This window comes from Calypte anna, chromosome 21 (assembly GCF_003957555.1).
Source record: "Calypte anna isolate BGI_N300 chromosome 21, bCalAnn1_v1.p, whole genome shotgun sequence".
Lineage (NCBI taxonomy): Eukaryota > Metazoa > Chordata > Aves > Apodiformes > Trochilidae > Calypte > Calypte anna.
In genome coordinates, this window is record NC_044266.1 from 124,587 (window position 1) to 139,048 (window position 14,462).

General features: G+C 41.6%; 2 protein-coding genes across 7 annotated transcripts; one reads left to right on the top strand and one right to left on the bottom strand.

Moving 5' to 3' along the window:
• Positions 1-3,116: 3,116 nt before the first annotated feature.
• Positions 3,117-7,251, top strand: PEX10 (peroxisomal biogenesis factor 10). Its single transcript, XM_008503594.2, has 6 exons — positions 3,117-3,257; positions 3,511-3,591; positions 4,032-4,438; positions 4,966-5,141; positions 5,421-5,556; positions 7,016-7,251. Exons 1-6 carry the CDS (start codon positions 3,152-3,154, stop codon positions 7,085-7,087), a joined length of 978 nt encoding a protein of 325 aa, XP_008501816.1. The 5' UTR covers positions 3,117-3,151; the 3' UTR covers positions 7,088-7,251.
• On the bottom strand, positions 7,160-14,246 carry RER1 (retention in endoplasmic reticulum sorting receptor 1). Of its 6 annotated transcripts, none has more exons than XM_030463896.1 (8): positions 14,160-14,246; positions 11,324-11,403; positions 10,912-10,997; positions 10,423-10,527; positions 10,074-10,173; positions 9,726-9,804; positions 9,490-9,625; positions 7,844-8,937 (listed from the first exon to the last, which is right to left on the bottom strand). In XM_030463896.1, exons 3-8 carry the CDS (start codon positions 10,990-10,992, stop codon positions 8,848-8,850), a joined length of 591 nt encoding a protein of 196 aa, XP_030319756.1. In that variant the 5' UTR covers positions 10,993-10,997; positions 11,324-11,403; positions 14,160-14,246; the 3' UTR covers positions 7,844-8,847. The 6 variants fall into 6 exon arrangements, with proteins under 6 accessions (XP_030319754.1, XP_030319756.1, XP_030319757.1 ...); XM_030463897.1 differs by having other exon boundaries at positions 14,147-14,195; XM_030463895.1 differs by lacking the exon at positions 14,160-14,246 and adding an exon at positions 13,937-14,081.
• Positions 14,247-14,462: the final 216 nt, after the last annotated feature.

The following is a 14,462-nucleotide window of genomic DNA, read 5'->3' on the forward strand; positions in this document are numbered from 1 at the left end:
GTCTCCTGTGGTGTCCAGTTAGCAAAGTCTAAACTCAAATCACAGGTGCCACTTGCTTCATCCCTAGAGGCTCAGGGCTGACCAAGGTTCCTGAACATTTCCATGAACATGAAGAGAAAGCATGAGGAAAGCAAGCATCAGATCTCATGCTCTTCCCAGTCTCTTATTTAAAAAAAACAAAAGTAAAAGTAATGGCAAACTCTGTTGCAATCATACAGCATATTACAAAATTTCTTACTAACTTCTAAGAGTAAAAGTGTTAAACGTAAACCAGAATTACTGCTGAAAGAGCAAGCAGCAAATTAAAAAGCAGCAAAAACTCCCACACACCTTTATCTGTCCTCTCTGGACGCAGCAGACAAGTTGTCCCCGCTTCTTTGCACGGTGCGTCGGAACCTTCATAACCGTGATCAAAAAAAAAAAAGAGGGGGAGTGAGGGAGAGAACTGCAAAGTCTGAAAGAGAAGGCTCCGCCCCTGCACTTTACATGTTAAGGGCTCTCAGCTCACTGATCACAAAGCAGCTCTTACAGTCCTTATTCAAACAGTTCAGCTCCAGGGTAACAAGTTCAAAGTGGGAGGAGGCAAAAGGAATCGGAGGGCGGTAACAATCCTGAACAGACATTTCGCTCCTTTTTCATCTGCAGAACCTGTTCTTCAGGTTGGGAACTGCAACATCTCCCTATTGCCGTGTTTGAAAGCTGCACTCCAAACTTCTTCTGTATTAACCGGTCTGCAGAGGTAAAACCATATTTAATAATGCGCAGACAAGCAACATGTGGGTGGAAAAGTTAATAATTATTGTGCACCGAATTTGTTTCACATTTTGGACTACTTTGTGCTCATGTCAGTAAAGCAGTTCATTCCCTTATCAGTTCTGTATTTAAAAAAAAAAGAAAAAAAAAGAAAAAAAAGAAAAAAAAAAAGAAAAAAAAAAGAAAAAAAAAAAAGAAAAAAAAAGAAAAAAGAAGGAAAAAAAGAAAAAAAAAAAGAAAAAAATAAAAAAAATAAAAAATAAAAAAAAAAAGAGAAGCATGCTAAGCAAATGAAGTCTGCACAGAAATGTCTTGTGAAGGCTTCAGTAAAAGACAGATAAATTTTAAGAGACAGAGAATTCTGCAGCTGCCAATCTGAATCAGAATACAAAGCAGAATAAACAGATTTTCCTTTCTGCTCACTGTATGACCACTAACATCAGTCTGGTCTTGCTGCATGTGATGAAGGAAACAATTAGCCATGTCAATCCTAGGGTGTGTAAAGGATCATATCTATCAAAAAAATAAATATTTTAGATACTTCATTTTTCTTTTTTTTAAGATATTGATACATACACTTAAAAACATAACCCAATGTTCCACGTGCAACGAGACCTGCTGCAGGAGGCAGAACTCTGAATTCAGAGTATTTTAAACTCATTTGCAGATACCATATCACCTCTTTGTTTCCCAATTTATCCAGTCTTTTAAGAAGAGATAATGGCATCAGTCTGTTATGTATTTTAGTGACAAAGAAAAAGCAGTATAGAAATACCATTACTGTTACACACACAAATCAGTGCAGCTTCTCATGTGAAACACAGCAGCTGCCTAAACATTCAAAATGCTGGAAACAAAGAAATGAAGAGTGTGTTCCATTACTAGAAGAATTATTGTAGTATAATTTGGGTTGTCTACGCAAAACAGGGAGATTATTTGACATGATGTCATCTCTCAGTTCCAACCAAAAAAAGATATTTTTAATTATTTGCTAGACTTTGACACCTTTTATTCCTTTTGAGAGAACATTTGTTTATTGCCATACTCAATAGAATTCCCAACATTCAACACACCACAAACCAACTTAGCTTCTAGAAGATAGCAAAAGCAATTTAATTTGTCAAGAATGGTCACATAGAGAGAGGTTAAACATGTTTTAATATTTGTGGGACCAAAGTGTTGGCAGCCTGGGACCTCAGGTGATGATAAGGAACAGCTGATGGGTGAATTCACAATACCAGTAAATAATTAATGAGCTGATCCCATAAAACACTGATGCAAAGAACAGACAAGACACATGAAAGGGAAGCAGTTACCATATAACATTGAAAACTGCTTACCATTAGGATTTCCAGCTCTTATTTAAGGTCTGCTTGGGTTTTCTACCACAAAAAGCATTAATTGACCTCATAACAAGTTACAAAAACTGGTGGACCATGAGAGTTTTGACTCATTCTTCTTACACCTTTTGTGTACACTTGCATATACTTGTTAAAAATAACTAATTAAAAAAACCCAAAAAACTCATATTTACTGCACAATAATTTACTCCACCAAAGAAACAAATTTTTAAGGAAAAAAAATATGACCTTCAGAAGCCTAAACTTATCTTCAGCTTTATTAATGCTTTCCAATCTCATAATTACGTGCTTACTAGCCCGTATGTCAGCTCTGCAGAAAAAAAAGTCTCTTGAGCTCTTTGGCTTCTTGGCCTATAAAGCAAGAAAACCATATTTATCCACAGCATTTCTGAACAACTGACCCAAAGATTGGTCAGTTTAGTTTTGTAATTTAAACAAACAAACAAATCTATAAATAAGAGTAGCACCGCCACGTTCCTTAACTCGGGATCCATCAGATCACCACGATACTTCAGGATTTAAGTGGGAAGTACGCATTAGGTGTGAAAACTTCACCTTCCATATCCCATCTCACACTGGGATATTTCCTTATCCGGGTGCTCCCCCTACTGTTACCCTCCATAAAACGTTTTAAGGGACAAAGCAGCCTTCCGAAGGGCTGGATGCCCTCAGCCCCTTGTGAGGGGAGGACACAGCACAAACTAAAGAAGCTCTTCCCACCCCGCAGCGCGGAGTCCCCGCCACAGGGCTGAGGGAGCCCAGACTGCCGCCTCCGCCGGGCCCACATCATTTACCTCAGCCAGACACGGCCCGGGGTTCTGACCCACCACTTCCTCCCGCCTCTCGGGGAGGAGGAGACGAGCCCGGGCTGGCGGCATGGCAGCTATAGGCTAGCAGAGCAGGGAGCGGTGGCCGCGCTGAGGCGATGTGAGGTGAGGGAACCGTTCCTGCCCTTCCCGCCCTGCCCCGCGACGCCAAATCCCTGCGCCTGAAGCGCGGTGCTCCGCCTGTCCCGCACCCGTCTGCCTCCGCCCGCCATGGCGCCGGTGGGAACGGCGCATCTGGTGCGCTGCGGACAGAAGGACGAATTGTACCGGAGCGGGCTGCGGAGCGGGGCCGGCACCGCGCTGCATGGGCTGGCGGGTAATCCCCCCTCCTTTCCTTCCTCCCTCTCTCGGCCTGCCGAGGGGCTGGGCCGCTGGGCTTGGCGTTGTGGGGGGCGGGATGGGGTTTGCGGAGTTCGCCGCGGGTCTCCCGCCGCTCCCCCGGCTCTGCTCTACCTCATGGCGCTCGGGTGGGCCGATCCATGGCTGGGGGGGGTGAATCCAGCGGTGGAAGGTCTGGGAGGGATGGCTGAATGTCATGTGAAGTCCCTGCAACCATCGTTGTCCCTCAGGTGCCAAGAGGTGGCTGGAATGGAGGAGAGAGGTTGAGCTGCTTTCAGATGTGGCCTACTTCACCCTGACCACTTTGTCAGGTAAAGTGCCTTAAAACTTCACTTCTAGCGTTTCTCCTAAGAGTGGAGAAATGAGGGGCCGGGCCTGGGGGCTGTTGTGTGTTGATGACCACCAGGAGCTGTGAGGCTGCATGAACACTTCAGTGTGGGGCTGCCTTCACCTAGTTCGTTCTATAAATGCCTTTATTAAACATGAAACCACTAACTTGTCAGAAATCTGAGTTCAAATGCAGCTGATGAACCCAGATACATGTTCCTTTAAAAGCAAAAGTTCTTTTAAAAAAAGGATGTGTGGCACTATGAAAAATTATCTCTGCTTTAGGCCTAAAACCACTGCAGACACCCATACAGCAGATGCTGATGTAATGTTAACCTCAATCAAGACAAAAAAACCCCAACTATTTCTGAATCCCTGACATCACCATCTCACCCTGTGTGTTTCTGTCACGTGTGTTATTTAGGTTACCAGACTCTGGGTGAAGAATATGTTAACATTGTTCAAGTTGACTCAACCAAGAAAAGGGTACCTTCATTTCTCCAACGAGCCATCTTCGTTTCTCTTCACACTGTCTTACCCTATTGCTTGGAAAAGGGATTGCTGCACCTGGAACACGAGCTGCAGACAGAACCTGATGAGTCCAGAACCTCACAGAGCAATCCAGCCCTGGGATTATCCAGTAGGACCTTAATACGGAACTGGATACGGAAACAAGTTGGAGACCTGACAGAACAGCAGAAGAAAACAGTCTTACAAATTGTCTATGTGCTTAAACAGTCCATACCTCTGCTTCACCGACTGCATTTGGCAGCATTCTACATCAGTGGCACTTTCTATCACCTGTCTAAAAGAATTGCAGGAATCACATATGTAAGTAGATGCATTTCTTGTTGGAAGATGGGTGTCTACAGCAGTAGTTTGGCCTCTTGAGATGCCACGTGTGTAAAAGTGATATAGAATTCAGCTGTAGTTGATAATAATATAGGCAATGCAGACTGGGTGGGAGGGAAATTTTAATATATATGGAAGAGCCACAAGCCCTTGTAGTCAAAAGGTTATGGCTGTTAAATGTAAAAGGTGTCTGAAGAGGTGTGGAAAAGAGGTATCTGACTATCTGCTCAGAGCTGCAAAACAAAACCTAACCAAACCCAGCAATTTGGAGGGACAGATAACTTAAAAACAACTGCTCTTGCACAAAGAGCAGCTAAGTGTAGCCTGAGATGTGTCGAGAACACATTAGTCCTCCAGAGAGACGGCAGGTTGATAAAGTCTTAGAAACATACCAATTTTTGGACAGAAAAGAGAATCTCAAGAGTTGATTGATATGGGGAGGGGAGGTGCATATATGAAAATAAAAGTGCAGTAACAAAACTTCTCTGTTTCTGTGAACTATGTAGCTGCATTTTGGAGGACTGCAAGGAGAAGATGAGAGTATTCGATCAAGTTACAAGTTTCTTGGAATAATTTCACTCTTCCATCTCCTTCTAACAATTGGTGTTCAGATGTACAGCTTCAAACAGAGGCAGAGAGCAAGGCAGGAATGGAAACTACACCGCAGCCTCACTCATCAGAAGTATGATGCTTTTTGCTTGTTAGGAAAGAGGTGGAAGCAATGGTGGGAAATGTCCTAGGTTTCATGGGCAGGGAGAACACTGGAGTGACACTTCAGTTAAAACTTGTAATTTTTGATGCATTTCTCGCTATTTTAAATGTCTTTGCTTTCATGTTTTTGAGACCTTCACAAAAAGATTTAATACTCTAAGATGGGGTTGGCTTTAGGGTTGTGTTATCAAGTATTTCTTACAGAAAGGTTTCATCAAAGGAAGTAATACCTAATAATTCTGTTAATTAGAAATTCAACCAAGGAAAAAATCACGGGTCGCCACTCCCGCTGCACTCTGTGTCTGGAAGATCGGAGACACGCGACAGCTACACCCTGTGGCCACCTCTTCTGCTGGGAATGCATCACAGCCTGGTGTAACACCAGAGTAAGTACAGGACAAACAGAGCTGGAAGGGGTAAACGTGATGAAATGTCTACTTGCCAACAGTTGTCATTCTGGCTGCTGAAATAATGCCCTTTTTCTCTCACTAAGGCACCCGAAATCCCCACACCAGAGTTTTCCAGGACCTCTGTATTTTATTAGAACAGAATGACTATGCATTACATAGATGAGGTAAATGAAGTAAGCAGTTTTCCCAACCACTGAAATGCAATTGGATTGGTCTGGAAGTCAGGCATGAAGATAATTCCTTCATCTACAGACCTAGGCTGTAATTCTGACAGCAAAGAAACAACAAAAGGGATAATGTTCTGAAGCCTTCTTCACCTGATTTCCAGTAAAAAAATAAGTTAAAAGCAAACTGAGCCAGCTCTTATGCATGGTACTCTAAACTTGAATTTTGCTCTGTAGTAATGAAATTGAAAAGAATTTTTCATTAAGGAACTTTATAGAGATAATGGAATAATTTGGTCCCTTCATTTTCTTAGAATGAAAACTGCTTGCCAGAAAGCCAGCAAGTGTTACTTACAAATAAAATCTTTGCCAGAGGCTAAGTCTTTGTTCTCAGATGCACTACTGCTGAGCTGTTTTAGAAATGAGTGGGGTTGTCTGCTTAGATTTTCCTGCATTAACAGCTGTGGTGGAAGAGAATCAAGCAAATATAATTTCAAATATAACTAAGATCCCAATCAGTTTAGCCCAAGTATCAATATCTGTATTCAAATACACTGAGGTTATACTATGCAACTTCTACAATAGAACTAAAATAGCATTTTAAGACACAAAGTAGAATGCAGCTTGCAATGAGCTACTGCCTTCCTACAGCATCAGGCAACATCAAGAGTCACTTCAGATTTGCAGGTAAAGACCCAGCCAGTGGTCAGCAGCTTGCCTGGCTGCTGTGGTAAGAACTGTCACCTAGCTTCAGGAATGGTAGGGTAATCCACTGGAATTACTCAGATGTGTTTCCCAAGGTTGAAAAAATAGATGTTTTTCTTATTGAAGATAGGAAGCTTACTTAATACTTTAAAAAACAAAAAAAAATTTGCCTAACACAAACCTTACTGCCCACCCTTCCAGTTTGTGTCATCAGCTTATCAGTAAAATGATAATTGCCCTAAAGGCTTGGTGACTGATTTACTACTGGCAGAAAAGTTCAAGGTCCACAGTACAGGATTTTTGTTTCAGATAGAGACTTCTGCCTGGTTTTCTTTAACACTGAGAACAGTTATTACCATTTTAGTTACAAGCACCTAGTCACCTCAAGTTGCTTTTTAAATTGGGTTAACTTAGAATGCTATAAATGGTTAAGCTTGCATCACAAAGTGGGCTGAAAAAAATTTTAATTATGGGTGCTGATTATTTTTTAGAAGTAGCTTAACAGTTACATTTGGATTTTTTTAACTTTTAAATACAGCAGCTCAGCATGTCTTTTCTTTTTGTAGACAGAATGTCCACTGTGCAGAGAGAAGTTCCATCCTCAGAAACTGATCTACCTACGTCACTATCAGCTGTAAAGGAAAAAGCTCCTGTTCCATGACCAGGGACTCAGCTCTCATACATGTTAAAAAGTTGTCATACAGTTTGAGTTGGTCCAAGAAAAAGACTTTATTATAAAACTGGTAACTGTCTGTGCAAGGTGGCACTTCATTTTTTACAGAATAAATCTATTTCTGCCTCTACCCTTCTGTTTCTTCTAACATGGTTCTTGACCATATGACATAAACATTTTTGTACTGTTCTCCCTGATTTGCCCATAGTCTCAGAAACTCCAGCAGACCTGAAGACAGCTTCTGAAGACAGGGCTTTCAGATACTTGGCAATAGTCTGCAAGCATCCATGAGGGCTACCTTTACAAGGCCCTTTCTGGATACTTTTGTTTCCACATTTTTTAATTTTGACATTACTGGCTTCCACACAGCCAGTAAAACAAACACATGCAAACAAACAAACAAAAAAACCCCAACAGTCAATGTGAACTAAAACTACTTGTCATTTTCCCAGCTTTACTGAAGGCTGAATTCCAGAGCTCCATAATGGCTTCATTTGACAAAATCATATGAAAGCTTCTACATATATTTTCCAGTCAGGTGTCTGTTGAAGTTGCCACTATTCTCAGAATCTTCAAAGAGCTAATACTTTCTTACTTCCTGCAAGTAAATGCTCCCTGAAGAGTTGAAAAAGGCATTGCATGAAAATAAAATGAGTAACCATTATTGAGAAGGAGCCATAAATACTGTTAGTTCAATGTATGTGTATAAAGAGAGAACAAGTAAGGGGAACACTGTCTTTTAATAAATTTTGGAATTAAAAAGTTACTTAATAAAACTTCAGTTGTATCACATGAAAAAGTTTACATGCAGGTCATTCATCTCTGATTTTTTTTTCCCCATAGAAAATGAAAAGCTGCATTAAAACCCACTCTGTTTTGTCTGCTATGGCCAGTTTGGGTATATTCAGAAGGGGCTGCACGAAGTCAGCTTAAATAATCAAGAAACCCTTAAGTATGAAAGAAACTCCAACTAATAACCATTAAAATATATATATATTTATCATTCCAGGTCCTCAAAGGAAATTGTGATAGAGTTTGAACAAAGTTTTGAGTCATCATGAAAGAGCCCAATTTTAGCAGCTGCTAGATGTAGTGGTGAAACTGGCATTAAAACCCAACACAAATGAGTTACTTCAGAAGCTAGCATAGTACTTGTTCCCTACTGCAAAACCCATAACTTATTAAATTTCTTATGACTATATTTGTTTGGCATAAGTCAGTAATACCATGCATTTAGGAAACTGGCTTAAGTTCTGCATCTCTTTAAGTCTACTGAATTTTTCTATGAAAAGAGCACATGGCCACAAAGCAGACAACAGCATCACGTGTGCCATCTTGCATTTTTCCTCCACGTATGTGCACAGCACTTCAGGGTGATTGTGAGCGGGAGAACTACGTAAAAATATCCAGCTCTTCAGCAATTAATCTCTCCAGTGCAATGGATCTTGAAAGAAATCCATGATCCCAAACCCACGGGATTAACCAAAGTTTCTGCAACATCTTACAAAAGGTAATAAACTCAATGCAATTTGGTTAGAATGCCAGTTTCTTCAAGAAACTGATATTTCAGATAAAAATAGCAAGATCCTCTCAAAATGAAAATTCAACTGCTTTGCCATCACTCTGTTAATCATATTTTTTATGAAGAAAAAAGGCATTGTTACAATGGCTCAAAATCGTTCCTTTAGTTCGAAGCAGAATTGGTCACCAGGTTGATTGCAGCTTCTAGCTAGCAAAGGTCTTCCCAGCATCTTCTTTCCCTTTGTATTTCCTCTTGCCATGTGTGAAGGGTATATATCTGTACTTTATCATGTGCTGGAAAGAGAAAAGATGCTTTTTTGAGGCAAGAAACTTGCATAAAATTTAGAAAAATGCTTCATAAGACATGCTCTAAATTACAAAGTCTCCTAGAAAAGACAGTTAGTTCTTCAGTATTGTAAAGGCAATGAACCAGCTAATCACAGACAAATTTACATCTAAATAGGGGTATGATTATAAATCTCAAACTTGGGTATACCCAACTTACACAGGACAGTGAAGATTACTGACTGGGGGAATCAAAGAAAACTGGAGAGAGCACAGAGGCATTAGTTCTTCACTCCCCTTTAATTTCAGTATACAACATTGAAAAATACTACCTACCCCAAATTCTCAATGTCTGGGGAAAAAATTGGCTTTCCTTTTAAAATGTCAAGAACCAACTTTGGGAAAATATTTAACTGATGGTCAAGTGTTTGCTGTCCCTCCAGTAAATGAAGTGTGTGCAATATATCTTACACCTCTGAAATGTTCAACTGGATGGGCAGTTTGGAACAAACCTGTCAATTCTGACATCACAAATGCTACTGTCTGTTCTTGGCAAGTTACCTTGATTTGCCTCTTCATAGTGATACAAAATAGCATAATGAAGTACATCACAAGGATTGGCCAAAAAACAGGAACGTTGAAAGCCTCGAAGAATGTACAGGCCATAGCAACCAGGATTCCTTTAGTGGCAGAGTGCCTTAAAAATAAGATTAACAATCCTTCAACTCCAGCTACCACTAGTTTGATGCAGATAACTATATTTCAGAAACAAAGCATGGGCAGATGGAGCTACTCACCAGAATTTAAACTCTGGGAGCCTTCTAATAAAAGGCCGAAATTCTTCATTTTGCCTTGTAGGTAAGGAAGGGCCATCATCTGAAAAAAAAATCCCAAGAAAACAGAAAAACCCCAAACTTGTAAACTCCTTTACAATAATTTTCCACGCTGTCCAGACTTCAGATTTTTTAAATTTTTTGCCTTCTAAAAATTATCGTAATTCCTGACATGAAGTTGCACAGATTTCTTTGCAAGTGTAAAAATACAATGTCATGCTAAAATTGCACATCTTTACACTGTTGTATGAGGCAAGAAGAGCTGGAAGTTGGTCTGAAAACAGTCATTACAAAATGAAGTGTTCATCATACCTGAATCTTCCATTAAAGAGGGGTCTACCTTTGGTGACAAGAAAGCTATGAAGAGATTTAGATGGTAGATTCCCAAGGCATATGTCACAATGTACCAACCCTGAAGGAGGGAGGGAAAAAAAAAAGCCAAGATGAATCTTCCTGAAAACCATATTCAGATACTGATTTTTCAGTGAGATCAAACAACCTGTGTTATAGTTTCCTTGAGAAGAACTTTCCTACATCCTCACATTAACACAAACCAAACCTATGCAATTCCAAAGTAACCTTCAGAAAAAACTCTTAACACAAATAAATAGAACAGTAATGATACCTCAATTATTTCAGCAGTAAACCCATTTTTTTTTACCTGCAGTAAATAAACTCTAATCATGTAGATAAAACTCAGACCCAAAGTTACAATCCATCGCACTGCAGTGTACGGAGTAGATTTGTCTAACCAGGACTGGTAGATCTAGGAAAAAATACAAAGTATACATGGGTTAAACACATTGCACAATGAGTAATAGATAGTAAACATTTGTGAAAGAATATTTTGGGAAGGAGAGTAACTTGAAACATTTGTATTCTTTCTAACAAACTAAATTAATCAAGCTTTGAAAAACTCTATAACTTTTACAAAGGCAAAGAAAAATTCCTAATGCTTGTAACATTAAATATGCACATTAAATATTTCTTCAAGCTATTATAATATTTGTTATCTATTTTTAAAAGAGTTTAAAAAAATATTTTGTGCAGATTTCAGTATTTGAAAAACTCATTCAAGAAGTCATGAGTTTAAGAAGCTGCATTGAGAGCTGCCTCTACTGGAGCCAGAAAAACCCAACAGAAAACCAACCTGTCCAAGTCTTGAGAAAAATCTATAGACCACAGAGGGCTTTCCATGAACAGACTCGCCAATACTGTCCCCTTCTGACATGGTTGCTGGGGAAATAAAATAGGATACAGAGGGAACATTTAAGACAAAAATCTAAGCTCAGTGAAGGTTCACAGTACATTAGCTGAACCAGCATTTACACATGACACTCTTTTGGTTTGCCCTGTTTGAAATAATTTATTTTTAATGAAGAACTCTTAAAGAGAGGATATTTATTCCAAAATAAATTCATTTTCAAGAGAAATTGTCAAGAAAGCAAAGAACAGGGCATTTTACAGAGGTAAGGCAGGATCCAAACAATTTTAGGGAGGGAAGAAAAAAGAAAAAAAGGCTATACAGAAATGCAGGAGTGAGCCTTGAGAGACATCTTCACCTTTTTAAGACAGGAGCTGAGTTATAACATCTAAGCATTGAAATATGAACTGCAGCACCACCCTCCTGACACCTCAGTTTCTAAAGGCAAAGAACAAAACCAAGTTAAATACAATTTTTTTTAAAAAAGATGCTTAGGATTTTAAAATGCTGACTAAGTGGGTAACACAGAGGTTTAGGCTCAGGACTCTGTACACCAGTGGCTACAGAGCCAACAAACCACCCACTGCCAGAACTACTCAGTGAGTTCATCTGGCTCTTGAACTCCAGCTTAACAGAGATAGAAAAGTTTTATGCATAAGCAAAACCTTGCAGAGGAAAGGCCAGAATTCTGTGCTCAGGTAAAAAAAAAATAACCACCAAGGGAATTATTTTTTAGCATCTGCTTCTGCTGCCAATTTAAGATCTTCATTTCTCTTTTCAGTTAAGCCCAATTAAGTTTTGCAGTTCACTCCCAGACACAAAACAAACAAAATAGAACAGATTCTAACCAGAAACACTTTTGCCACATCACCAAAAGCAATCCCTGACATTACTTCCTGGAGTCCTCATCTGTGGGTGGGACTACACAGCTCTGGGACACTGGGAGTACTTCCAGCCCTGTGTTAATATCTCCAGAGCCTCAGATGAAAATGAAGATACCTGAGACACTACTAAATAAGTACAATGTAAATTCCCTCAGATGCTGCAATACTGTGACCACTGCAAACAATAATTTGAGACCAAAGACAATCTGCAGAGGCACAGGACTTAAAGCTGTGTTTTTTGGAAAAATACATCCTATGGAATAATCACTAAGTAGAAATGAGTCCTAGATAGAAACTCTTCCAATATCTAGACTTTTTCATTACAGGCAGTAGGAAGAAATTATTTTTCTCCCCATTCACTGCATTCCTCCCCAGCTTTATCAGCTAAACACAATTTTGGGCTTTATTTTGTTTTGTTTTAATGTCCTGAAGTATAAAGCCATAACAAAAAGCTATTCAAATTACTGATCAGATAGCAATTCTTTGAAAATCACAAACATAAAAACTCTCTTATTCTCAAAATTAATACTAGAGAGAGCAAATATGGGCTATAAGTAGACCTAATGTTACAAGCTTGTAAGTGTAAACCTCTGCAGATCAAGTGAAGAATCATGTATGTAAGGAAAGTGATGGCTTTATGATGGAGGAGGCATTCTGCTTGGTAAAAAAAATTACATTATATGAGATTATGTATGTTTGTTCTTTATGCATACAGCTCTTCCACAACAGACCAAGAAATTCAACCTGCTAACACTGTCAGTGTTACTGGAAAGAAACCTCTCATGGGCTCAGTTTAAGCACACACTCAAGTCCACCACATGAATTTAATTCAGTATTTCTCATCACTTTAAAACATTTACTGTAACTTACACTACTAAGTAGCTACGCTACAGCAGCCTTTAAGACCACAAGTCAGATCTCCTTGGTTTAAGGGAGTAATTAAATCTGAACAGTAGCAATCCCTCTTTCATAATGTAACACAAGACTTCACTGTTCTGCATAAGTTATGATTATCCCTCAGCCATTTCAGCAAAGCCAATAATCAGGAAGATATAGGAAGATTAACACAACAAACAATTGAATAGCTTGCTACTAGCAGAACAAGGACTAAAGCTACTATTAAAACTAAACCTACATTAAAACATTTTTCTCTGCTGAAAAATACCAACCCAGGGGATGTGTGACTTTCAGCAATTATGCTTTTCACCACAACTGTTATAACACAGTTATAAATACCAGTGTGTCTTTGAGCTCTTCACAGTGACAGGACCTGGGACTGTAAATGTGTTTAACTTCGGGCACAGCATCACATACAGAGGTACAGAATTTTCAGACAACTCTCCCATCATAACAGATTCTTCTTAAATTTGAAATGCAAACTAAGCAAAACTAACTAGAAAAACCATATTACTGCTCACACACATTTCCTCATCTCATAAGGAAAGTCTTTTTGAAGAAAAATGCACTCGAAGTTTATTAATAACAGGGGGAACAGACATGCACAGCAGGAAAAAAAAAAAAGCATTTGTTGTGCAAATTGGGATTTCTTTTAAGCCTAAAAATGACAGTTGTAAAATTCTATCTGTGCCAACAGCATCCTGCCCTGTCAGACACCCCGGGCACCTCCATCCACCCAGACCCCCCTTCCCTCAGCACCGCCTAAGGCCGAAGGTTGCTGGAGAAAGCCACCCCCGGACACTTCTGCAGAATCCAAAGCTCAGGAAATCCGACACAGTTCTGACACAAAGAGCAGACGGAGAGGCCCTGGATGCGGGGCCCGCGGAGCGCCAGGGAACAGCACCGGGCCAGGGACCGCCTCGGACAGAACCACCCCGAGCCCCCGGCAGATCCCGGGGCGGGCCCAGCAGCGGGCAGGGGAAGGTGGGGCAGTGCCTGCCCGGCAGCTCGGCCCGCAGAGCTCCAAGGCCGCGCCGGTGGTCGCGGAGGCCGCGGAAGCCCCCGCGCTGGCGGAGCGGCCCCGGGGCTGAGGGCGCTCTCCCGGCCGGTGGCTGCCACCGCCCGCTCCCGCCCCGCCACCCCCGCTCCGGTCGGGCCCTGGGCACAGCCGCGGGGCTCCAGCTACTCACAGACGGCCAAGCCGGGTCCTTCCTTCCGCTCCCCCGCCCCCCTGCCTCCACAGAACCCAATATGGCGTCACCGGCGGGGGAGAAACCCGCTTCCGCTACCGGGGCAGCAGGGGCGGGAAAAAGGCTCGGGACTGGGGGAATGGACTTGGGAAGAAGGGAGGGAAGGCGGGAGAAGCCGTTGTGGCAGTGGCTGCGGGCAGGGAATCGCACCCTCAGCCCGGACCTGCGGCGGGGACGGAACCGGCGGGACCGGGCACTGGGGGCAGCGAACGGTACCTCCCAAGGCTGAGGATACGCGGGGCCGCCCCGCCACCCCCAGGGTGTGCTGGCCCCGCCCCTCGCTCCCGCTCAGCCAATCAGCGCCGCCACCAACCGGCGGAGGAAAAGGCGGGAGGGCGCTGAGGGGCAGTGCGAGCGCATGAGGTGCTGAAGGGCGGGGGTGGGTGTGGAGAGGGGGTCCTGGCTCCGGCATTGGGATTTTTTTCTCCTCCCACCTCCGGTCCTTGTGAGGGGTTGGCACCTTTCC

Excerpts from the sequence above, each read along its gene's own strand:
- PEX10 (XM_008503594.2), top strand. The coding sequence starts at position 3,152 with ATGGCGCCGGTGGGAACGGCGCATCTGGTGCGCTGCGGACAGAAGGAC. Across the intron at positions 3,592-4,031 it reads CACCCTGACCACTTTGTCAG|GTTACCAGACTCTGGGTGAA; the intron begins GTAAAGTGCCTT and ends TGTGTTATTTAG. Across the intron at positions 4,439-4,965 it reads GAATTGCAGGAATCACATAT|CTGCATTTTGGAGGACTGCA; the intron begins GTAAGTAGATGC and ends TGAACTATGTAG.
- RER1 (XM_030463894.1), bottom strand. The coding sequence starts at position 10,992 with ATGTCAGAAGGGGACAGTATTGGCGAGTCTGTTCATGGAAAGCCCTCT. Across the intron at positions 9,805-10,073 it reads CTCTTTAATGGAAGATTCAG|ATGATGGCCCTTCCTTACCT; the intron begins GTATGATGAACA and ends TTTTTTTTTCAG. Across the intron at positions 9,626-9,725 it reads CTCCCAGAGTTTAAATTCTG|GCACTCTGCCACTAAAGGAA; the intron begins GTGAGTAGCTCC and ends CTTATTTTTAAG.